General features: G+C 38.6%; 1 protein-coding gene across 1 annotated transcript in view; it reads right to left on the bottom strand.

The window, feature by feature from the left end:
- LOC127418079 (short transient receptor potential channel 7-like) overlaps positions 1–19,068 on the bottom strand; it is a 77,707-nt gene extending 58,639 nt beyond the window's left edge. Inside the window, exons 1-2 of the mRNA XM_051658460.1 lie at positions 18,759–19,068; positions 12,567–13,329 (exon numbers count right to left, since the gene is read on the bottom strand). Of these exons, the coding sequence (XP_051514420.1) occupies positions 12,567–13,319 (753 nt within the window). The 5' untranslated portion in view covers positions 13,320–13,329; positions 18,759–19,068. The remainder of the gene's footprint in view (positions 1–12,566; positions 13,330–18,758) is intronic.
- Between the last annotated feature and the right edge of the window lie 7,910 nt (positions 19,069–26,978).

The following is a 26,978-nucleotide window of genomic DNA, read 5'->3' as shown; positions in this document are numbered from 1 at the left end:
GAATTTCCGAATTTTCAATGAATTCTATAAGACAAATTGCCTGCATCTTTTTCTGTTGGGTTTAATCAGAATGAACGTACTAATTTCAAACATTCTTTGCTGGATTGCATTCCTCAGTTCAAACGCAGACTCTGGGATGCGCCGGCAGTCTTAAAATGAGCCCTGCGTTGTACCCTAATGAGTATTCCTCTGAAATCTCCGGTAATCCTCATCTTTTCCGACATGAGTAGGAAGGGTCTATCAGCTAAACTCTCAGCATCCGTCTCATCGCTACGGGCAACAGAACTGATGTTACTGGCAGCAACAGTATTCACAGGACATATGGAATACTGGGAGGCCAAACAGAGTGGTCCGATGCACATAACAATGCTTTCACTGGACTTAAAGGAATAGTTCAGCAAAAAAAATAATATTCTGTCATGACCCTCGTGTTGTTCCAAACTTGTTGCCATGTTAATCGGCGGCATGTTTGAATTCTGGATGCGAACATGGGCTGGATTCAAACTTGAGCAGAAGTAAGATTATCAGTGAATAATGACGTAAATTTTGGTCTGTTCCTCACACAAAGCTAGTTTATTTCTTCAGAAGACTTGGAATATCGTGCATGAGTCATATGATTTACATTAATAGGACTTTATAATGTTTTATCCTTTTTGGAGATTGGAGCTGCATAAAGATTCGTAAAATGACAATTTTTCGATTTCACAGATGAAAACAACATCATATGGCTTTGGAACGACATGAGGGTGAGTGAATGAAGACAGAATTATAATTTTTGGGGGCCTGGGTAACTCAGTGAGAAAAGACGCTGACTACCACACCTGGAGTCGCAAGTTCGAATCCAGGGTGTGATGAGTGACTCCAGCCAGGTCTCCTAAGCAACTAAATTGGCCCAGTTGCTATAGGGAGGGTAGAGTCACATGGGGTAACCTCCTCGAGGTTGCTATAATGTGGTTCACTCTCGGTGGGGTGCGTGGTGAGTCGTGCGTGGATGCCGTGTAGAATAGCATAAAGCCTCCACAAGCACTACGTCTACGTGGTAACGCGCTCAACAAGCCACGTGATAAGATGTTTAGATTGACGGTCTCAATCACTATGCCACCACGAGGACTTAGAGCGCATTGGGAATTGGGCATTCCAAATTGGGGAGAAAAGAGGAGAAAAAAAAAAAGAATTATAAATATTAGTGAACCACATTTAAGACTTCAGTAGTGCTTTTGTCGCATGTTGATTTGTTTGCAGTCTGCTTTGAAAGGATAAACAGCAGTTTAATTGTTTTCATCAGAGGGAAATACAGCTGCCTCTTCTAAAGAAGAAACAATATCTTTACTCATTTTGGCCCTTAAATGTGATGTGCTTCACAGGGATTTAGATCACTGACGCAAAGGCATCTGAACACCGTGGAAGCCTAAAAAAGGTTATATGAGGATGGGGAGAAAAAACCTCTTTACAACTGAGAAAAGAGCAGAGAATGATTAGATTTGACAAAGCAATCAAAGTCAGTCTGTTCTGAGCCTCAGGAACAACAGCTTAATCATTGTATATAAACAACCTTTTCCTCATATGAATTCTAATGATTGTTAATATGATGATCAAAACAAAATGAGCAAACACATCATGGGATGATAAACTTCTTCTGGCCATGAAGCGCTTAATTAGACAGGAAACGACCATTTGACTGACATGTAAAATGATTAACTACAGTTCATTATTTAAATGATGTTTAAAATAACAATAATACACACAATGATGTCACAAATGGCAATTATTGTTGCTCATACTTCGATTAAAGGATTGGAACAAATTCAAACCTATTATTCAAAAGTATTAAAGTTCAGTGTGTAAATCCTCCAATTCGAATATTTGCCTGGAGGACGTTAAAACAGGTGGACATTTATTTATTTTTTTATATATAGACTTACATTGAAGGAGGGACCCGAGCCATATATAGAAACCAGAATATCATAGAGACTTAAAATCATAGGGGTAGGGATGGGAATCGTAAGGAATTAAACAATTCTGTTTCCAATTCCTCTTCATGATTCAGGTTCCTTAGTTAAATTAATTCATTCTTGTAGTGCTTTTGAGGAAGAATTATTTGGAAATAAGAAATGAAATTATTTTTGCATTTACTGCTGTCAGCAGCCTGTTGCCAAATGATGAGATCATTTCAGTTTTTAACAGAGCAGATAAAATAAATCATTTAATACAATTCTTGTAAAACATGTGTTTACACAGCCTTTTAGAGGCAGAAATGCAATTCAATAATGGATCCTAACAATTCATTAAATAAAAAACCTAAAAAAAAACAAAAAAACAAAAAACAAATGGCTCATAAGAGTCATTTGATCATGAATCGGACTACACTGGTCACGCTGCATGTTTCACACTATAGATTCAAAAAAAACGTTCATGAGAGTCATTTGATCATGAATCGGACTACACTAGTCACGCTGCATGTTTCACACTATAGATTCAAAAGAACCGCACATAAGAGTCATTTGATCATGAATCGGACTACACTGGTCATGCTGCATGTTTCACACTATAGATTCAAAAGAACTGCTCATAAGAGTCATTTGATCATGAATCGGACTACACTGGTCACGCTGCATGTTTCACACTATAGATTCAAAAGAACCGCATATAAGAGTCATTTGATCATGAATCGGACTACACTGGTCACGCTGCATGTTGCACACTATAGATTCAAAAGAACCGCACATAAGAGTCATTTGATCATGAATCGGACTACACTGGTCACGCTGCATGTTTCACAATATAGATTAAAAAAAAACGTTCATGAGAGTCATTTGATCATGAATCGGACTACACTGGTCACGCTGCATGTTTCACACTATAGATTCAAAAGAACCACACATAAGAGTCATTTGATCATGAATCGGACTACACTGGTCACGCTGCATGTTTCACACTATAGATTCAAAAGAACCACACATAAGAGTCATTTGATCATGAATCGGACTACACTGGTCACGCTGCATGTTTCACACTATAGATTCAAAAGAACCGCACATAAGAGTCATCTGATCATGAATCGGACTACACTGGTCATGCTGCATGTTTCATACTATAGATTCAAAAGAACCACACATAAGAGTCATTTGATCAGGAATTGGTCTACACAGGTCACGTTGTATGTTTTACACTGTAGATTCAAAAGAACCGTTCATGAGAGCCATTCAATCATGAATCGGACTACATTGGTAGTACTGTGTGTTTCACACTACAGATTCAAATGAACTGCTCATAAGAGTCATTTGATCAGGAATCGGACTACATTGGTCACGCGGTATGTTTTGCACTGTGGAGTCAAAAGAACCGTTCATGAGAGTCATTCAATAATGAATCAGACTACATTGGTAGTACTTCATGTTTCACACTATAGATTCAAAAGAACTGCTCATAAGAGTCATTTGTCATACACACGCTGTATGTTCCATTCTGTAGATTCAGTAACGGGACAGCTGCAGGATATTTTTTAAAGAATCAATGCCATGAACCTCACAAACTTTGGCAAATCCAGAGACTAATTCTTTCTCAAAAGTGCTCATTGTTTCCCAGTAGACTGATATTAACTGATATTATTTTCTTAATAAAAAATGCTTTTTGGAATATTCTCAAATCATGCTGGATAACATGTTCATGCCAGATTGAGTGCATGCTGTCATTAAAACGGGGACAAACCAAAATCTAAGGCATTCTGAAATTCATCATTTTCAATCCAACTTTTTCCTCAAATTTTTATGCTTTGTGACAAAAAAATTAATAAAATCAGAAAAAAATGCTAAATCTAAAACCAGGTGGCTGTGGAGGAGAACTGATTTGGTCTACAGACAGGTTGAATCCTCCGAGGAGTAGAACAGGATTTGGTCGTCACATGGATTAGACTCGCAATCATTAGTGAGCTCACTGTGTGCAGGGTAACAGATGCTACTCTGCTTAACCTGTGGACTGTGTACTGAAAGACTGGACGTGCCAATCAACATTAAGGTGCATGCACACACACACACACACACACACACACACACACGCGCGCACGCACGTGCAGAACTCTCGAGAGACAAACTGTAGTTAATTACACACACTCTTATGTGAGAATCATTTTAATTTACAGTTCTGTGGTGGACACACGCGCCACCATCAGAGCCCTGACAAACACAAACCTACACCTGCTCCTCTCCTCTCCTCAAAAAAAAAAATAAAAAATAAGAAAAAACCCAAGAGAGCTACTTTGCTGTTTACATAGGCAGCTACCTTCTAAGGGGGCATTCACACAGAACGCATTTTTGCAAAACAGCTAGGCAGAGCACAATGAAATGGAAAGACAGCAGGTGTCAAGTTGAACTACTTTTAATTTTCCACGCCGTCTTAAATCAACAAGTCATATCGCAATGGTCAAAGACAGTCGTGTAGTGCATTTGAACATAAACCCAGGGGCATAGATTTCAGGTGGGATGGGGGAGAGATAACCCCCCCCATTATTTATACCATGATCAATGTAAATATGTAAATTCTTCACGCTGCAACCCCCCAATGTTCAAGCCAAATCTACGCCCTTGCATAAACCATCCATTTAAATTTTTAATTTGACTATTACTTAAGCAATAGTACTATGAATAGTGGATATAAATAGTAAGCTGTTTATATGTCCCCTAAACTTTGCAATCCGATAAAACTATTTGTTTAGTGCATTACACGTTTTTCGAATCAAACTTCTGCGCGTACGAAAAACGTCAGTCATTGCTTTAAACCTAACTGGCATTTTTGCTTTGTTGAGATATCTAAAACATATTCCAGAAAAGCTTTTTTCTTATGTTACTCACTCTACTCGGCAAACAAAGAATTAGAAGCAGCGTCTAATACCCTGTCTGACTTAACCATATATTTGTCTCATGCCCATTCCTCCTCCAATCTAACCGCAGGCATCGCTGGATGCGAGTATGAAGTAAAGAAAGGTGGGTGAGTGTTGTCCTTAAAGGAGTGTACAGATGAGCAATGAAAAAAAAATAATAGGGACTTTAAGCAACAGCTGCGGACGGAACGCTATGCAAAAATCACTATCACTATCACTAATGACGGCGGAACGGAGCATTTAAAGAGCACCTATTATGGTTTTTCAAATATGACCTTTCATGTAGTGTGTTATATAGCTGTTTGTGAATGTAAAAAATCTGCAAAGTGCACAACAAATGGAGTTATTGACTCCCAAAAGAAAGAACCGATTCTGAACACCTGAAACGAGTCGTTAGTAATTCCAGACTTACTTCCTGTACTAACCTACGTAATTTGTTAACAAAAAACCCGCCTCTGGTCTTCATCGGCTGCTCGTGAACAGCTTTGACCCGCCCTCAAACACTACAATAAGTGGTAGACCAATCACAACAGACTGGGACATCTGACCAATCAGAGCAGAGTATGCTCTCTGAAAGGAGGAGTTTAGAATGAATCCTTTAGAACGGATCATTGAACGAGTCGTTTTTGACACTGGGGAAAAAAGGTAATGCTGCAATTTAAATTATGAGCAAATTAAAGTGTTTTTTGACCTTGGATGCATGTAAATCTATTGTATAAGACCTTTATAAACAAAATTAGGCACGTTTAAAAACCATAATAGGTGCTCTTTAATCATTCAAGAAAAAATGGTAGGCTATTTAAAAGAGCAAGAGAAGGGATGCTTGCAGTGTTAAACAACTGTCAGAAGAAGAGTTTTACTCTTGTACGATATAAATAGCCTACGTCTAAAACCTAGATATTATTATTAATAGGCTATCGATATTTTTGAGGGTTTTTATTCAAAGCCTATAATCGTGTGAAATTTAACATACGTTTTGAGGAGGATGTTTAGGCTATATACTGTGTTCATTTTGCATCATCTCTTGTAAAAGATATTCTAAAATGTACTTTCCTAACCTGTCACGTACGATCGACTGTCACTATGGCAAAGAAGAAATGCTTTAGAAATTATGGTTTCGACGTCAGGAAGTGAGTGAAGTTGCATACACGCAATGTAACACGGAACGCCGTAACCGCACCTGCTGCTTAAAGTCCCTATTAAGAATGACACAAAGTTCTTTTTTGCTTTATGTGATGTCATGAAAGAACATATGAGCCCTGCAGAATATTCAGCGTGAGCCCGCATACCCTTAATAATGCCTTTTGTCATTGCTTTGAATAAATTAGGTTCCCACAAAGAGTATCATGTATAAACATACATACACACCACATCTCTGCGCATGACTGCAAGGTACTTTAAAATACGATTGAGAAATTAGTCGGATTCAAATGTTTACATGGCTAATATTTTTCTTTTAAACTGATTATTTTAGGCCTTTCAATAAGATGGAAATTTCAATAGGATAATTTTTGTGTTTACATGAAGGCTTTTCAATCCGATTGAGCTATCATTCGGATTATAAACGGATTATTTAGGTGCATGTAAACGTAGCTAGTGTTAAATATAAATGTAATCAACATTTCTTTGAGTTGTTGCCTTCTTTTTCAAACATTATCCCAGGTATCAAATTCAAACCACATTCTCTTGTGCCCTCCTGCACTATTTCTCTCTATCTTTCTCTCTCTCTCTCTCTCTCTCTCTCTCTCTCTCACACACACACACACACACACACACATGTTGGTGCAGCTATCATCATGAGGACTCTCCATAGACATAATGATTTTTATACTGTATGAACTATAGATTCTATCCCCTAAACCTCACAAAAAACTTTCTGCATTTTTACATTTTCAATAAAACATCGTTTAGTATGTTAAGCGATTTGAATTATGGGAACACTAGAAATGTCCTCATAAACCACATTTATAGCATTATACCCTTGTAATTACCAGTTTATAACCTAAAAAAAAGTCCTCGTAAACCACTTAAACCTGCCCACACAAACACACACACACGGACACACACTATTGTAATGAATTGGTCTAATATACCGAAACTTGATTGTCTTGCCTCAAGAGTCATCGTTATTGCTGCTGTAATGTCACTTCAGAAGATGAGGCACAGTTTTGTGAAATGTTCATGTCAGGTTTATAGTGATCTTTTCTTAGTGAATATCATATTTTTTTTTTTTTTACTGTTTTTCCACATCTCTGTATATTTGTGCTTTATTCAGTCTAAATGGCTGAATCTCACAAAACCTGTCAAGAACTTGTTTGGATATTAAATTTGACACTAAGAAATTAAAGCCTATGTTTAGGACCGCTAGGGTTTTTAAGACTGTAAACACTGTGACACAATCAAAACATTGGTCTGTTTGTTTTCCTGACCAGCCCAAGACATCAACTTAGGCTCAGATAATGGCATTAGTAAGGGGCGGGGCTATTTGTTTCATCCGACCAATTGCAAACGGGAAGAGTCTTTGGGAAATCAGTTTGAAAACATGTTTGCATTTCACTTTTAAGTATACCTCGAAATAAAAGGGTTCCACTGCTAATTCCTATTGCGATCTTAACAACACTAATGACCAGGGGTCCGGTGCATGAAAATATTCTCAAGAAAAAACATAAGAACGCTCTTAGGATAAATTAGAAGTTTGTAAGAATGTTCAGTTTCTTGAAATATTTCTTGAAAAGTTCTTTTTTTTTTTTTTTTTCTGAAACTTGACTCAATAGGAGAAAAGAGTTTAGAGTTGTTCCTGGCAGGCTACTCAGCCTTACAGGCTCAGATTAGGGTGGGAGTGTGGATAGGGCATATGCTGCCTGCCAGGAACAAACCCAGGCACCTTTGTACAATGAGCAAAACTTCACAAATGTTTTTCCCAGGGGCCTGGGTAGCTCAGCAAGCAAAGACGCTGACTACCACCCCTGGAGTTCACGAGTTTGAATACCAGGGAGTGCTGAGTGACTTAAACCAGGTCTCCTAAGCAACCAAATTGGCCCAGTTGCTAGGGAGGTTAGAGTCACATGGGGAAACCTCATCGTGGTCACTATAATGTGGTTCTCGCTCTCGGTGAGGCACGTGGTGAGTTGTGCCTGGATGCCGCGGTGGATGGCGTGAAGCCTCCACATGCGCTATGTCTCCGCAGAAACGTGCTCAACAAGCCAAGTGATAAGATGCGTGGATTGATGGTCTCAGACAAGGAGGCAAATGAGATTCGTCCTCTGCCACCCGGATTGAGGCGAGTCACTATGCCACCACAAGGACTTAGAGCGCATTGGGAATTGGGCATTCCAAATTGGGGAGAAAAAGTGGAGAAAAAAACAAAAACAAACGTTTTTCCCCAGTTTCTGCAGCATAAATGTGCAAAAATAAATTTTCATGAGGTGCACACTTGACTGCACATCCTAGCACAGAAACTGATTCTGTAGAGCAGTGCACACTTGTTAACTACGCTCGATGCATGTCCCGGGCGTAATAAACACAGGAGCGGTTTTACTGTACGGAGAATGGAGACTTGACCTGCAAGCGGTGAACCAGGCTTGCAAGAGATTCGGGCAAACTGCCATATCTCTTTGCATCGCCCGAAAGCACTCGCTCACTGTCATCTGAACCAGTTTCAAAAGCGAAACCGCGATAGAGACTGAGAAGTACCTTGCCGATCAGCAAGCTGCAGACAGGTATACTTGTAGAGACTAAACGGCAGTCAGAGCAAATAACAGTTTTGAGTTTTTAAACTTTAGCAAATTAAACTTTAGCATTCAGTATGTTTTATATCTGTATGTGTAGTGTAATAATGCATTGGCAATGTACACTAAAGTTTCTCTTGCCAATAAAGTTGAATATGAATTGAATCTGCCCATTTTATCCTATTATTAACTATAAAAAGGCAGACAATTTTGCCCAAATATTACCTACAACATGTCCACTGATTTTATGGTGTGTATAGATACAGTGGCAGACAAAAGTTTGGGCACCCCTGATCAAAATTTCTGTTGCTGTGAATAACTAACCGAGCAAAAGATGGCCTGATTTCCAAAAGGCATAAAGTTAAAGATGACACATTTCTTTAATATTTTAAGCAATTTTACTTTTTTATTTCCATCTTTTACAGTTTAAAAAAACACAAAAGGAAAAGGGCTCGAAGCAAAAGTTTGGGCACCCTGCATGGTCAGTATTTATTAACACCCCCTTTGGCAAGTATCACAGCTTGTAAATGCTTTTCGTGGCCAGCTAAGAGACTTTCCATTCTTGTTTGGGGGATTTTTGCCCATTCTTCCTTGCAAAAGGCTTCTAGTTCTGTGATTCTTGGGCCGTCTTGCATGCACTGTTCTTTTGAGGTCTATCCAAAGATTCTCGATGATGTTTAGGTCAGGAGACTGTGAGGGCCATGGCAAAACCTTCAGCTTGCGGATTTTGAGGTGTGTATAGGATCGTTATACTGTAGTAGAAGCCATCCTCTTTTCATCTTCAGCTTTTTTATAGATGGTGTGATGTTTGCTTCCAGAATTTGCTGGTATTTAATTTAATCCATTCTTCCTTCTACCAGTGAAATGTTTCCCATGCTGCTAGCTGCAACACAAGCCCAAAGCATGATCGATCCACCCCTGCGCTTAATAGTTGGAGAGGTGTTCTTTTCAGGAAATTCTGCACCCTTTTTTCTCCAAGCATACCTTTGCTCATTGCAGCCAAAAAGTTACTTTCATCAGTTTCCAAAATGCATCAGGCTTGTTTAGATGTTCATCTGCAAACTTCTGACGCTGAATTTTGTGGTGAGGACACATGAAAGGTTTTCTTCTCATGACACTTCCATGAAGGTCATATTTGTGCAGGTGTCGCTGCACAGTAGAACAGTGCACCACTACTCCAGAGTCTGCTAAATCTTCCTCAAGGTCTTTTGCAGTCAAACAGGGGTTTTGATTTGCCTTTCTAGCAATCCTACGAGGAGTTCTCTCTGAAAGTTTTCTTGGTCTTCCAGACCTCAACTTGAACTCCACCGTTCCTGTTAACTACCATTTCTTAATTACTTTATGAACTGAGGAAACGGCTACCTGAAAACGTTTTTTTATCTTCTTATAGCATTCTCCTGCTTTGTGGGCATCAATTACTTTAATTTTCAGAGTGCTAGGCAGCTGCTTAGGGGAGCCCATGGCTGCTGACTGTTGGGACAAGATTTGAGGAGTCAGAGTATGTATAAAGCTTTGAAATTTGCATCAGCTGGCCTTTCCAAACGATGATTGTGAACAAGACATATCCCTAACAAGCTAATTAAGGTCTGAGACCTTGGTAAAAGTTATCAGAGAGCTAAAATCTCTTGGAGTGCCCAAACTTTTGCATGGTGCTCCTTTCCCATTTTTTCACTCTAAAATTGTGCAAAACAAAAATAATACACTCATCTTGCTTAAAATGTTGAAAAGAATGTTTCATCTTTAACTTTATGCCTTTTGGAGATCAGTTCATCTTCTACTCACTTAACTATTCACAGCAAGAAGAAATTTTGGCCATGATAGAATGCATCACATTTCAACCAACCCAACCCAGTAAATTAATCAAACATTTTACCTTTTGGTGTTTAAGACAACTGTGAGGTTATCCTATATTTAAGATGTTATTCACAATCTTAAAAAAAAAAAAAACCTTTCTAAAGAAGTTTTTTCAGGAATATGAAATATTCTCACCTTTTTTCTTAAGTTAGAAGTTAAGTAGAAAATGTTAGTTAAGAAGAATTTTCTTCTAAAGAACCTTTTGTGATTCCAGCCCCAGAACAATGTTTATAACCTTCTTTTCAGAATATTTGTTATGGGTATTTGTTAAATAGTTTAAAGGTGCATTCGTAATTTGGAGCCAATTTAAAAAGTTTTACACATTAACAAATGAATTGTGTTTTTGTGAAGTTTGATCTGAATGGTGTACACTCACACAAGATGAAGTGAGGTGTTTTTTTCTACATGGTGTGGGTCACCCCCTTCAGTGTGTTTCGCCATGTTGAAATCACGACGCGCTGTTTCACTAAACGTCGAAGAAGATAATCCTCATGCTCATTGGCTGCCATCTGTGTTGATACTCTTGGCTATTCTTAGAACATTGTTGTTTGGTGACGTGAAGAGTGAAAATAATCAGAATGAGCATTATTGGCAAGCATGCTTACACACACAAGGAATTTGTCATGGTGACAACACAATGGGTCATGCTTATTTATCGTGCTTTAGCAGTGGAGACAATGGAAGATCCAGTAGCTGTACTGCCGAAGAAGCAAAAAAAGGTCTGAAGCAACTTGCTTCAAGCAAGAAGACATAAAGACCAGCAAAGGCAAAAAACTAGAGTAAACATCGGTAACGGTAAGGCATCTACATCTTCATTCGTTTAGTGCAAAGTAGCTTGGCACAGCGACTGTTGTGGATTTTGTGTAGACGGTGGTTACTTGGAAACAAAACGAGTTCTTACAGTTTTCATGGACATGCTAATATTTCCTTTGCCATGACATTCTGTATCGCTAAATAATTGAGGTTAAATTTACACTAAGCAGTTCTCTAATAAAGGTAATAACTGTATTTAGAAATAACGTGAAACATAGACAGTCTCCAAAGATTATTGATATGAGGGACAATAATAATCTATCCTTAACAGTAGAAGCATGTTAACTTGATTTCTGATGTTTGATTTTAGGCAAAGCAATTATATTATAAGAGTAATAAATAACTTTAGAAATTACCTCAAACTCCGACATTTTCCAGAAGCAAATTATATTACAAAGCTGGCCGGGGCAGCAGAGACGATCATGCTGATCCACATGGAAAGATGGCAGTATAGCATCTAACACCTCTGTAACATCGGTACTTAAAGTACACGAAGAAGAGCAATGCTAACACTAGCTAGAGAACTACTAAATGCCTCTTGAAATAGTGTAGTGGTAAAAGTCTGACCCAGAACCAATGGTTATAGGTTCAAACCCCCTGAAGGGCTGATATAGACCTGTTTCAGTGACATCACTTTTCCCCAAAGCCGCCATATTTGTGACCATCAGTAGGAGGAAACAATGGCTGTGAATGGAAAAACACCCCTAAAACGATATTAAGAAAAACCTCAAAAAATGCTTTTGATCCATACCAACTCCCAGGAAAGGTGTATACAGGTCTGAGGTCAGCACAGATATTGCCAAATTTTACTTTTGCTGATATTTAAATATATTTTAGCCACGATTCATCTATGTACGCTGCTGAGTCTGATGTGTGACCATCGCATACACATGCTTACCATTACATCACCGTAAACATCTCTTATTCAGAAGTAACTAAAGTTTTTGTGTTGTTTTCTGGTCTGATTTGGTCACAATATTACAAAACTTCTGTGATGATCCCATCTGTATGAATGTAAGAGCTGCTTTTAACTCCTGAAAAAGGCTTTTGTCGCATCTTACAGTGCAGCACACTGAAGGTGTATAGAATTTTTATCCCAAACATTGTGGCGCAGTCATAGAGTGACGTCACATGAAACAGGTCAATATGAATTAGCACCATTTTACCTTTGGTAAAGACACTTAACCTCAGGTTACTCTGAAAAAACTGTTCCTTGAAAAAAAAAAAAAGAAAGCTTACTGCACAAAAAATAGCCAGCTAAAAGACTTAAAAAACAGTACCATAATATCTCCTACCTTAAACTCAGTCTCTATGTTGGCGAGTCGCGCAAGTTCATTGCTGAGCTCTAGTGCTGTCAAGACGGGATCTTCGCTGGACAGTGACAGGTAGGTGGCACTAGCAAGCCCTTTGTATGCATTCATGCGTGATCTAGAGTGACTGAAAGAGTCGCGCTTCTGTTTCTCCGTACACTCGCAGCACTTGCAGAAGTAGTCATGAGGTCGTTCGATTCTGGCACCCTTCATCAACAAAATGTGTACGATTTCGTACTCCTGACAGTGTGCGGCAAGAATCACTGGTGTTACGTCGTGTGAAAAACGCGTTCCGTCCTCATCGTAAGCGTAGAAGTCATCATCCCTCAATTCCTGCTCCAACGGACTCAAGGTTAGCCTCAAACCACCTGCAAATGCTGGATGAGCCAATATGGCCTCCACGATACGAACGTAGCCTTTGCTGATAGCCAATAGGAGCGCGTCGCCAATGCGCGCCATCCCCTCTTTCTTCAGGAGTAGCTCGGTGACCTCCAGATGCTCATTGCCAACGGCTAGCTGCAATGCGTTCTGGCCCATGTAGTCCACACAGTTGAAATTTAGAGTTTTCGACTCATCCAACATTTTGCGGACGACAGGAATGTTACCGTATTCCGCAGCATCGAGGAATCGCTCCTCCTCTGTTGTAAGGCTTGTGCCTCTTTCATTGAACATGTAGGCGGGGCCTCGGATGGCCTGGCGACGCCCCTTCTCTCGCAGGGTGGTGTGCCTGCGATGCATGACCTCTGACCTGAGAGTGAGAGACAGAAAGCAAAAGATTGGCATGTTAAGAGCAAACTAATAAATTGACAATGGTTTGAAGACCAATAAATGGACAGATATATGTATGGACAGCAAAAGGAGAGAAAAATTTATGAATAGTCAATTGTTCAGGCAAACAGGTAGTCCCGCTCCAAACTTACTGCATTAGTTGAGCCAGAATTAGCATGTTCGACTGGTCAAACAAACAGAGCAATGCTTTGTGTGCCCCACAGTTTTTCCACTCTTCAGTAAGTCAATCTACAGTTAGCTTACTAATAGTTGTGTCTGCACAAGTAAAAGGAATCGTCCAAAAAGTCAAAAAATGAAAATTCTCTCATCATTTACTCACCCTCATGCCATCCCATGACTTATCTCCATCTGCTGAACACAAATGGAGATTTTTAGAAGAATTTCTCAGTTCTTTTGGTCCATACAATGCAAGTGAATGGGTGCCATAATTCTGAAGCTCCAAAAATCACAAGTCAGCATAAAAGTAATCCATAAGACTCCAGAGGTTAAATCATTGTCTTCAGAAGTGAAATGTAACAAAACTACTTAAATAATTGGTCTTCATTGTATAATTATAATACATGAATACTTTCTAAAGCTATTAAAGTTATCCAGCTAAGAGTAGTAAGAAATATTCTCGTTGTCTTGTTATAGTTTGATTAATATTAACAATATAAGGCTGCTGCTGAGTGACTCCAGTCAGGCTTCCTAAGCAACCAATTGGCCCGGTTGCTAGGGTGGGTAGAGTCACGTTGGGTTAACCTCCTCGTGGTCACTATAATGTGTGGTTCTCGCTCTCGGTGGGGTGCGTGGTGAGTTGTGCGTGGATAAATAGTCCACGGAATAGCATAAGCCTCCACACGCACTAGGTTTCCGCGGTAACGCACTCAACAAGCCATGTGATAAAATGCGTGGATTGACTGTCTCAGACGCGGAGGCAACTGAGATTCGTAACTGCCACCCAGAGGCAAGTCACTACGCCACCACGAGGACTTAGAGCACATTGGGAATTGGGCATTTCAAATTGGGGAGAAAGGGGGAGAAAGGGGGAGAACCCCCCCCCCCCAATAATTAAAAAATAAAAAATAATTATAAAAATATAAGGCTGCATTTACACTTCAAGTCTGATATTTCGATACAAATCAGATTTTTGTCCCGCTGTTTACGCTCACTTTAGACATTAACGGCTGTTTAGTACATTAATACCGCACCAAGACTCAGAGTTGTTAAGTGTATTTTACTGATTAGACATATATACCCATTACCTGAGCAATCAAAGTAATAAGCACCCCCGGCATAGAGCAAAAGATCGATCTTGTGATTTTAAGAATCAATATGGGGATCAAATAAATGTTTTTTATCCAGACTTAATTGGAATTATATAAAGTAAACAGGGTCAACTTTGATTTCATGTTGACTTTATACGGATATAGGAGAAAGTATTGCACAGTTACATAAAACATAAATAAATAAATAAATAAATTAGTGAATTTAATTAATCTAGTTTAATCTTCTCTGCTCACTACACTGTAGGAGCTTCCAATCCACAATCACTCATCAATAGACTGATGGAAAATCACAGTGCTACTTTTAGAAATTGATTAAATTGGTCTTTTACACCACATGAGTCAATCTGACCTCTGATTGGACCAATAATCAGTTATATGAAATATAGGCCCAGGGTTGCAGTACATGACTTTCTATGGATCTAATATTTTGCTTGAGTGAGATGAAAACCCATGAGCATTAGGAAATTGCAACGATTTAAAAATTTAAGTGGTAACATACACACTTTAGCTTTGTCATTTATCACAGGATATGTCACAGTTTAAGAATAACAAGATCCTAAAAAGAAAGATGTTATATGGAAATGTGATCATATCAATTTTAGCCCTCTTTACGATCACAGTCTTGTCAGAAATAACACACACACAAAGGCACCGCAGGGGAAAATCTATTTACCCAGTACCGACCAGTTTCACACACACACCGCTAATACTCCCCAGAAGCAGAAATAAATACACACACAAACACATGGTACAGAAACATACATGTACAACAAGCAAATCAATATGCCATCTGGCACACATTGTGCTGCTCTGAACATTTAATTCCCAAATGCTTTCAAAGTTCTGAGCGAGACATTTCATAACGCAGAAACACACAAGAGTCACAACCGGCTACAAAATAAAATAAAAACAGTGTTTGCTTCTATGCAATTGCACAAAACCCCAAAGAGAGAGAGAGCTATAGGGACATTTTTCCTATTGAGCTGAACAACACCCTAGCAACCACCCACAACACTCTATAATTGTGGTGGCGAGTTTTGCACGGGCGAGCACCATTCTATTAGCAGTATTGTTTCAAATAGATATCAGACTGGCGGGACATCTGTTACCTGACACTGTGTTCCTCTGTTCCTCAGGGACGAATAAAAGAGTGACTTGATAAAAAGACAGAAGGAAGAAAAGATCACAGGTGATTACACAGCGTTCTGTGACATCAAACACAGACAGGAGCGGGTGAAAATGAAACCCATTTGAACAGTGCGAGTTGCCTAAAGGGACATAAAAGAACATCGCACTCGAGAGTGGGAGCCACAATGAGCAAAGACAGACAGCTGTGTGTGTGTGCGCGAGTTCATCGAGATCCTAAAGATATAGCTTAAACAAGAACACTTACTTTCTCGTATTGTTACAGGTCCACAAACTGCATGTGTTTGCATATGGTTTACCTTCATCACAGTGTCTAATTAAAGGTGAAGATTGCAATTTCTGCACCATTTGCAGCAACAAATAGAATTGCAATATAAGTAGATTTGGAGGAGGTGTGGGATTTTACCAAAAATTGACAAATGCTTCTTATGCAGATGATAACCCAGACAAGTCATAACGTGTAATGTATTATCTGTGTTTAAAACTAACAAACTAAAGCTCCGTACACACATGCAGCGACTTCCAGCGACAAAGCGACCTCTTCTCATTCATTGTCAATGAGAGCTGGCAACTTCCGGCGACATGATTAATTAATTATCTTGAGGGGAGGACACTTTGACCACAGGCCCTCTGAAAGCCTCCTCTGATTGGCTTAGAGCCTCTTTAGGGTGTGAACAAACCAAAGGGGTTAAAAGACCAGCAGCTCAGAGCCTGTGTTTGCACTCATGAACCTACCAATGGCTTATTTGGTGTCTGCACATTTAACTGGGATACAAGAAAGTATTTTAATATCCAAAAATGACACATAGCAGCTTAAATGACTTAAATATATAATGTGCTTCAGTCTAATCTGACAGCTCACGTTCAATACGAATAAAGTTTATACAGGGAATGAATTAAGAGATGATCTATATGGAGAAAATGTGGACGTGATTATCTGGATGGACACACACACACAAAGAATACTAACTATGCAAACTCCTTTGTCTATCCTTTCATCCTATTGTAGACCTACTTCTCTCTTTATCTCTCTCTCTCTCTCTCTCTCTCTCTCCTATACCAGCATTAGCATGGAAATTGAATTTTTGCTGCTCATCAGCACAGAGAATGAAAGGACCAGTGAGAAGTGAGACAGATGAAACAGAGCAGAAAGTCTGAGATAAAAGTGATGACCCTCTTCAGAAACTGTTATGAAATGCTGAAGGTATTGTACAGGGAAAAATGAAAGAAAAATAAAACAGTGAGGAAGAGGAAGTGGCTACTACCAATGATCAGCTCCTATTTACAAAACACACATGCACACGCACACACACACACACACACACACACACACACACACACACACACACACACGTGCGCGCGCACACACACACATGTTGGTGCAGCTATCATTATGAGGACTGTCCATAGACATAATGATTTTTATACTGTACAAATTATAGATTCTATCCCCTAACCCTAACCCTACCCCTAAACCTAACCCTCACAAAAAACTTTCTGCATTTTTACATTTTCAATAAAACATCGTTTAGTATGTTTTTTAAGAGATTTGAATTATGGGGACACTAGAAATGTCCTCATAAATGACATTTATAGCATAATACCCTTGTAATTACCAGTTTGTAACCCCAAAAAATGTCCTTGTAAACCTGCCCACACAAACACACACACACACACACTAATACATACACAGAAGCACACACACACACACACACACACACACACACACACACACACATACAAACACACACACTAACACATACACAAAAAAACACACACACACACACACACACACACACACACACACACACACACACACACACACACACAAACACACACATTAACACATACACACACACACAGAGCGAGAGAGAGAGAGATAGAGAGAGAGAGTATTCTTTATACAGGAAGTGAGCAGTTGAAATAGAAATGAATAAGAGTCTGTTGTAGCCTTTAACATCTTAGAAAAGCAGATAATAGATGTGTTCCAAAACTAGTGAGCCGCCTATTTTAAGCATTTTAAGGTGTTATGTACACTGATTCATTTACATTAAGTTTACATTCATTTTTTATTTATTGTTTATGACCACTTGTAATTGGATGGTGCGATACAGATGTTAATACCAGGTGTAAACAGAGCCATACTACACTTACACTGAGAGCAGATAGAAAAGGAGGTGTGTGTGTGTGTGTGTGTTAGTGTGTTTGTGTTTGTGTGTGGTTTTGTGTATGTGTGTGTGTGTTTGTGTGTGTATGTGTTAATGTGTGTGTTTGTGTGTGTGTTTTTGAGTATGTGTTAGTTTGTGTGCTAGTGTGTGTGTGTGTGTGTGTGTGTGTTTATGTTTGTGTGTGTGTGTTTATGTTTGTGTGTGTGTGTGTGTGGGCAGGTTTTTTTATTTAGGTTATAAACTGGTAATTACAAGGGTATTATGCTATAAATGTGGTATATGAGGACATTTCTAGTGTCCCCATAATTCAAATCTCTTAAAAAACATACTAAACGATGTTTTATTGAAAATGTAAAAATGCAGAAAGTTTTTATGAGTGTTAGGTTTAGGGGTAGGGTTAGGGTTAGGGGATAGAATCTATAGTTCATACAGTATAAAAATCATTATGTCTATGGAGAGTCCTCATAATGATAGCTGCACTAACATAAATGGAGGTTACAGTGAGGCACTTGCAATGGAAGTCAATGGGCCAATTTTTAGAGGGTTTAAAGGCAGAAATGTGAAGCTTATAATTTTATATACACTATTGAAATATGAAGCATAGTCTGAATAGGCTGTAAAAAACGTGCAGGTGTTACTTAAGTTGCTATACTGACCTCATATGACTCTTCAAACATACGTTCGATGGTGTAACCTAATGTATTCAGGTTGATTCAGTAATATTAAACCTACTACTCAGAATACTCCAAAATACTAATAAACTCCAGTATGTACCACACAAACAGCGGTTTAAAGTCGTGACTCACGCGTGAGGCAGTGCGCGGTTGTGCGGGGTCTCTATGATCTCCTCCGGGCTGTGCTGCTCATGATGGGGTCTGTGAGGAGAGCAGCGCCGCTGTCCGTGGTTCTGAAGTCTGCTGCGCACCGGAGACGCACCGCAGCATCGCCCGATCAACTCCAGCGGATGGCGGACCGACGCGTCACTGGACCGCGTGTCCGCGCGTGGAAGTGGCGCTGATGCCCGCCGCACCGGGTGTCTCGGCAGCAGAGGGAGATGAATCTGACCGGCAGGAGCGGGAGGTGAGGAGGGGGAGGAAGAGGAGACACGGAGCTCCTCGCCTTCGTCAGACATCGGGAGAGCTCCGAATCTGATGCGTCAAAGTGTTTCATGCAACAGAGACAGCAGCAACAAGTGGGTGAAGAGAGTTTCACCATAAGATCAATAAATCCAGTCGCACTCACTCATAATCAGGCAGTGTGCTCGTGTAATTATGCGTAGATTACATCAATAGTTGACATGTGGTAAGCTAGCCTACATTTAAAAACTGCTGCTTTGCAATAGTTAAACTATAAATCATATGAAAAGGTCATTTGCTTCACTACAAGCTACAAAAATATGACATGGAATAATATAGCCTAAATATAAAATAGCTAACTATAATGATCTGTTGGGGTGGGGCAGCATCTTTCTAATATTTACATTGTGAGGGGGACCGGGGCTAGTTGTCACACTTCCTACTCCAGTGAATATTTCTCAGGATAAGGGTTTATTTCTGAAAGTTAATTTCTGTATAGGAACATCCCTTAAATTATTGGTTTTACACACACACACACACACACACACACACACACACACACACACACACACACACACACACACACACACACACGAGACACACACACACACACAGACACACACACACACACACACACACACACACGCGCGCAAAGATATTAAAGAGAAAACGTACAGAACCTTTACACAATGTAGTTGACAACTACTGGATGCATGATAAACAATTGATGAGCTAGACAGTGATATTTATGCCTCTTGCTTAAAGGAATATTCCGGGTTCAATACAAGTTAAGCTCAATCGACAGCATTTGTGGCATAATGTTGATTAACACAAAAATAATTTCTTTGAAAAAAGTGAAAGATCGATGTTACAGTGAGACACTTACAATGGAAGTGAATGGGGCTGATTTTTGGAGTGTTTAAAGGTAGAAATGTAAAGCTTATAATTTTATAAAAGCACAGATTTATTATGAGCTTTAACGTTGCTTAAATTGTCATTTTAGTGGGATTTCAGGGTTTTACATGGTGCTCCTGTAGCTCAACTGGTAGAGCATGGCAATGCCAGGGCATGGGTTCGCTTCCCAGGGAACACACAAACTGATTAAAAAAACTGTTTACCTTGAATGCACTGTAAGTCACTTTGGATAAGATCCTCGAGCATAAATGTTAACAGTGTTTTGTTGTTATGGCAACAAAATATATTGGCTATAACTTTACACACAAAATGCTAGTAAGCGATGTTATCACACTATAAATCATGTTAACGCTCATATTGTTTACGTCTCGTGGCTATACTTTTGAATCAGTGAGTATTTTAGCGTTTACGGATTGGCCCCCATTCACTTCCATTTTTAAATGCCGCATTTTCTTTCGCACAAGTGAAACATAATTGTTTTGGAAATCAACATTATGCCACAAATGCTGTCGATTGAGCTTAACTAGTATAGAACCCGGAATATTCCTTTAAGAATAATGTACATTGAGAGTCCTTATTCATACATGCATAGCATTTAAAACACTGAATACAATGTGACAACTTGCCCCGATCCAACATATATGCAATATATCTTTGTCCTGAGAACATTTTTTTGGTTGAAATTTACCTTCATTATATAGTTGACTCTTGTCTGAGTGCCAGTGTGTTTTATTGTGTTTATTTGTTTACCCACCAGCTATTGTGAAAATATGATGCTACTGTAATGTACACTGCCATTTGGATTTAAGGCAGTGTTAAAATCTCGGGTTGCTTCAGTTGGTCAGGTCTTGGCTCAGCAATGTTATGCAGCAATAAAATGAAGTCATCTGACTACCTGAATGTCCTGAATGACCAGGTTATCCCATTTAGCGGATTTTTTCTTCCATGATGGCATGGGCATTTTCCAGGACGACAATGCCAAGATTCATCAGGCTCAAATTGTGAAAGAGTGGTTCAGGGAGCGTGAGGAATCATTTTCACACATCAGTTGGCCACCACAGAGTCCTGACCTTAACCCCATTGAAAGTCTTTGGGATGTGCTGGAGAAGAATTTACAGAGTGGTTTGACTCCCCCGTCATCAATATAAGATTTCGGCCAAACATTAATGCAACTTTGGATGGAAATAAATGTTGTGACATTGCATAATGTTGTCGAAACAATGCCACGATTAATGCGTGCCGTAATCAAAACTAAAGGCAGTCCAACGAAATATTAGAGTATGCAACTTTTTTTTTTTTTTTTTTTTTTTTTTTTACCAGGCAGGGCATTTTGAAACCAACATACAGTATAAAAGCAATGCTGGAGATAAACATTTGTGCAATTGAACTTTTGACTGAAAACCTAACAGATACCGAGATATAGCCCTTGTCACAACTTCCCCATGTGACAGCGAGCACAGGACTTCCTTTATATACATACATTATATACACCAGAATACTGATTAACATTTGCAGTCTAATCAAATCCAAGATATTGACAAGGGAGAGTGACTAGGTTGTGTCTGTGTAAAGCAGTCTTGGCAGTTAGGGTCAGAGGTGATTTACTTCATGGTCAACCAAACACATAAAAATTCAGTGTGCACAGAATACCGATGAGCGATTCATTCTGCATTCAGAACCTACGGGCTTCAGACAGAATAAACCTGTGTGGTTTGGTTTGAAATACAACATACTAGCCCCAACAACACCTAAAACCTTTTGTGATTGTTTAATAAAACAATCTTGACACGTCGTCAGATTTGAATGCAGCTTGTCATATTACATATTGTTTCAAAGCAGCTTTACAGAATATAGTGCCATTAAAACCTCCTAAGATGTTAGTTAGATGAGATATAGAAACCTTTCGAGGAACCAGACTGAAAGAAAAACTATTCTTTATTCAACAGTTAGTTCCGGCCCACTGATTCTTATTGATCTAATTTGAGTGCCGATATCTCATATTGCAGAACAGGATTCTCATATCGTTTCTCTCTTTATATCACTCCGCTTCTTTGTTTTTGCAACAGATACTTCCTATTTGATGGTTCGCAACATTGTAACCAAACTGTTTTGTCGGTGGAGTAGAAATAAATTATTATGATTATGATGTGTATTTTAAAGTGTGTAGATTTGACTGACCTATACAAATGTTCTGGTATTTTCCTGTACAACCACATGTGCAAATGCGAAACATTTTCATTATTTTTTTATTTTTTTACAGTGATTTATTATTGTGGTATTGTCTATTTCATATTAATCTGCCCCTAAAATGACAAGTAAAAACAAAACAACTATCACTGGTTGCTTATATGTCACTCAGACAGTTTCTTCTTGTCTAAGTGGGCAATTCTTGAGAATAGACTGCAGTAAGACCAGACTTTATGCCGTTTAGTCAAATCTCTGGCTACATGACACTTACACCGGAAAAGGAACAAACACAGAGCTCATTAAACTTGGAATAAAAGAGTGATTAGACAGCTATACCTAACTCAGATCTAGAAATAAATTATTCTGAAGTCAGGTAACACTAAAGTTAGTAAATTAGAGTGTTTGGTCGTTGTGAACAGGTAACTGTGTGCGTTCACGTGTGTTTTTCAAATGTTTTATCCACAGTATCTGACATGATCCTGGCTCATTTCCTGCATCCGATGTGCATTCTAGGCAAATCCACAAGGATCTCAAGGAATTAATTAAACAATCGGACACACAAACACACATACAATATGTTAAAATCGAGCTCTCCTCCTGAGACCGAGAATGTGCAATCACTCGACTTCCTGGTGAAATCAGGAGATATCATGTTCTCTCTCTTCATCCGCATCACTTGAAAATCCATTCCACCTCGTATCTCCCTGCAATCAATATTTCAGTCCCAGTGGAGGGCATAAGGGAGAGGGGGAGGGGCACAGGTGTATTGGACACGCCCCCTCTACCTGTAAAGGTCATGATAGAGATTGATTGACAGCTACAATGGTTCCACCTCTCAACTAAACAAAAAACAAAAAGTGTAAATAATTCTGTCACAGTTCAATGCGCAATTTTCTCACCTTCACAAGGGACGAAAACAGTTTTCAAAATGAATTCTTATAATGCATTTTAACAAAGTGTACATTAAAACTATATTTTTAAAATTTCTGATGAAAAATTCCCATGCAAACATTTGCCGCCACAATGCTAGAGTGCTGATTGCCGGGATGTTATGCTATGTAGTTGCTAATGTTTTTAGGTGGGACTTAAGTGTCTAAATACTTCATGGGTCCACTGTATATACACTATATTGCCAAAAGTATTCGCTCACCCATCCAAATAAGTGAATTCAGGTGTTCCAATCACTTCCATGGCCACAGGTGTATAAAATGAAGCACCTAGGCATGCAGACTGCTTCTACAAACATTTGTGAAAGAATGGGCCGCTCTCAGGAGCTCAGTGAATTCCAGCGTGGTACTGTGATAGCATGCCACCTGTGCAACAAGTCCAGTCGTGAAATTTCCTCGCTACTAAATATTCCACAGTCAACTGTCAGTGGTATTATAACAAAGTGGAAGCAATTGGGAATGACAGCATCTCAGCCACGAAGTGGTAGGCCACGTAAAATGACAGAGTGGGGTCAGCGGATGCTGAGGCGCATAGTGCGCAGAGGTCGCCAACTTTCTGCAGAGTCAATCGCTACAGACCTCCAAAGTTCATGTGGCCTTCAGATTAGCTCAAGAACAGTGCGTAGAGAGCTTCATGGAATGGGTTTCCATGGCCGAGCAGCTGCATCCAAGCCATACATCACTAAGTGCAATGCAAAGCGTTGGATGCAGTGGTGTAAAGCACGCCGCCACTGGACTCTAGAGCAGTGGAGACGCGTTCTCTGGAGTGGCGAATCACGCTTCTCCATCTGGCAATCTGATGGACGAGTCTGGGTTTGGCGGATGCCAGGAGAACAGTACTTGTCTGACTGCATTGTGCCAACTGTGAAGTTTGGTGGAGGGGGGATTATGGTGTGGGGTTGTTTTTCAGGAGCAGGGCTTGGCCCCTTAGTTCCAGTGAAAGGAACACTGAATGCTTCAGCATACCAAGAGATTTTGGACAATTCCATGCTCCCAACTTTGTGGGAACAGTTTGGGGATGGCCCCTTCCTGTTCCAACATGACTGCGCACCAGTGCACAAAGCAAGGTCCATAAAGACATGGATGAGCGAGTTTGGTGTGGAAGAACTTGACTGGCCTGCACAGAGTCCTGACCTCAACCCGATAGAGCACCTTTGGGATGAATTAGAGCGAAGACTGCAAGCCAGGCCTTTTCGTCCAACATCAGTGTCTGACCTCACAAATGCGCTTCTGGAAGAATGGTCAAAAATTCCCATAAACACACTCCTAAACCTTGTGGAAAGCCTTCCCAGAAGAGTTGAAGCTGTTATAGCTGCAAAGGGTGGGCCGACGTCATATTAAATCCTATGGATTAAGAATGGGATGTCACTTAAGTTCATATGCGTCTAAAGGCAGATGAGCGAATACTTTTCAATATAGTGTAGGCTGTACACATAATTTTCTCACATGAACACATACACATGTACACAATTAAACAGACTAAGCAGGAACCAAAGAATTCAAATGGAAAAGCGAAAATCAATAAAGACATGCAAATTTGAGGAAAATAGAACAATTTTCTCTAGGTGACTGATTATGGGAGCATGTGTAAAGACAAAACCATTAACAAATATTTCTATACTGTTGAACAGAAAACCAACATTACACACAGAACAATCAGTTAAAGCTCTGTTTTCATTCATTCTGCGTGTATCCTAAACACTCTTTCACTTACACACCCCAATATATCCTTTATACATGTACTTAAAAAGCCTCTTGTATACACACACTTATACATACTAGATAAATAGAACAAAACACACAAATGATCAAACAAACGAATGATAGATAGAATGAACAAACAAAAGAATGAATGATAAACAGAAGTAATGAAGGAATTAATGAATGACAGACAGAACAAACATCAGAAAGAACAAACAAAAAACAAAACAGATAGAAAGAACAAACAAACAAACTAACCAACAGGCGATAGTTTGATAGAACAGATGAATGATAGAACGAACAACAGAATGAGTGAACGAACAAACAAATGATAGATAGAATGAACCAACAAGCAAATGATAGAACAAACATACAGATGAACAAACAAATGATAGATATATGAATTAACAAATGATAGACAGAACAAATGAACAAACAAACAATTTATAGATTTAATAAATAATAGACAGAATGGCCGAATGATAAAATGAACAAACAAACAATAGATCTAATGATAGATGAACAAACAAACAATAAAATGAACAAACAAATTAATGATAGATAGAACGAACGAACAAACAAATGAATGAATGGATGAAAAACGAATGACAGATAGAACAAAAAAACAAAGGAACGATAGATAGAATGATCAATGATAGACAGAATGACCAAACGAACAGTAGATAGAATGAACAATAGACAGGACATTCGAACAAACAAACAAATGAACAAACAAATGAAACACAGATAGATCAAAGGAAAAAGCAAATAACAGAACAAATAAACAAATGAACAAATGATGGATTGAACGAATGGATAAACAAACGAACAGTAGATAGAACAAATGAACATAGTAACGATAGATAGACAGAACAAACAAATAAACAAATGGAAGAAAAGCTAATGATAGATAGAACAAATAAACAAAAAATGATAGATAGAGTGATCAATAGATAGAACAAACAAACAAATGAATGAATGAACAAACAAACAAACGATTGATAGAATGAAAGAAAAAGCAAATAACAGAACAAATAAACAAACGAACAGATAATGGATAGAACGAATGGATGAACAAACGAATAGTAGATAGAACAAATTAAGAAAGTAACGATAGATAGAAGGAACAAACAAATGAACGAATGGAGGAAACACGAATGATAGATAGAACAAATAAACAAAAAACAATAGATAGAATGATCAATGATAGATAGAACGAACAAACGAACAACAGATAGAACAAACAAACAAATGAATGAATGAACAAACAAACAAATAAATGATTGATAGAACGAAAGAAAAAGCAATTAACAGAACAAATAAACAAACTAACAAATGATGGATAGAACGAATGGATGAACAAACGAACAGTAGATAGAACAAATGAAGAAAGTAACAATAGATAGAACAAACAAATGAACGAATGGAGGAAAAATGAACGATAGATAGAACAAATAAACAAAAAAACAATAGATAGAATGATCAATGATAGAACAAATGAACAAACAATAGTTAGAACAAGCGAACAAGTGAACGAATGAACAAACAAACAAATAAATGATAGATAGAACGAAAGAAAAAGCAAATAACAGAACAAATAAACAAACTAACAAATGATGGATAGAACGAATGGATGAACAAACGAACAGTAGATAGAACAAATGAAGAAAGTAACAATAGATAGAAAGAACAAACAAATGAACGAATGAACAAACAAACAAATAAATGATAGATAGAACTAAAGAAAAAGAAAATATCAGAACAAATGAACAAACAAACAAATGATGGATAGAACGAATGGATGAACAAACGAACAGTAGATAGAACAAATGAAGAAAGTAACGATAGATAGAAGGAACAAACAAATGAACGAATGGAGGAAAAATGAACGATAGATAGAACAAATGAACAAACAAACAATTGAATGAAAGATAGAACAAACAAACTAACAAATGAACAAACAAACGATTGAACAGTAGATGGAATGAAGGATAAAGCAAATAATGGAACGAATAAATGAACGAATGATAGATAGAATGAATGGATGAACAAACAAACATTAGATAGAACAAATGAACAAAGCAAGGATAGATAGAAAGAACAAACAATAGATAGAACAACTGAACGATAGAATGAATGAACAAACTATAGATTGAACAAATTAAAAAACTAATTAACAAACAATATATAGAACTAACAA

This window comes from Myxocyprinus asiaticus, chromosome 27 (genome assembly GCF_019703515.2).
Source record: "Myxocyprinus asiaticus isolate MX2 ecotype Aquarium Trade chromosome 27, UBuf_Myxa_2, whole genome shotgun sequence".
NCBI lineage: Eukaryota > Metazoa > Chordata > Actinopteri > Cypriniformes > Catostomidae > Myxocyprinus > Myxocyprinus asiaticus.
Note: the sequence above shows the minus strand (reverse complement) of the source record. Positions and strands in the feature narration are given on the sequence as shown.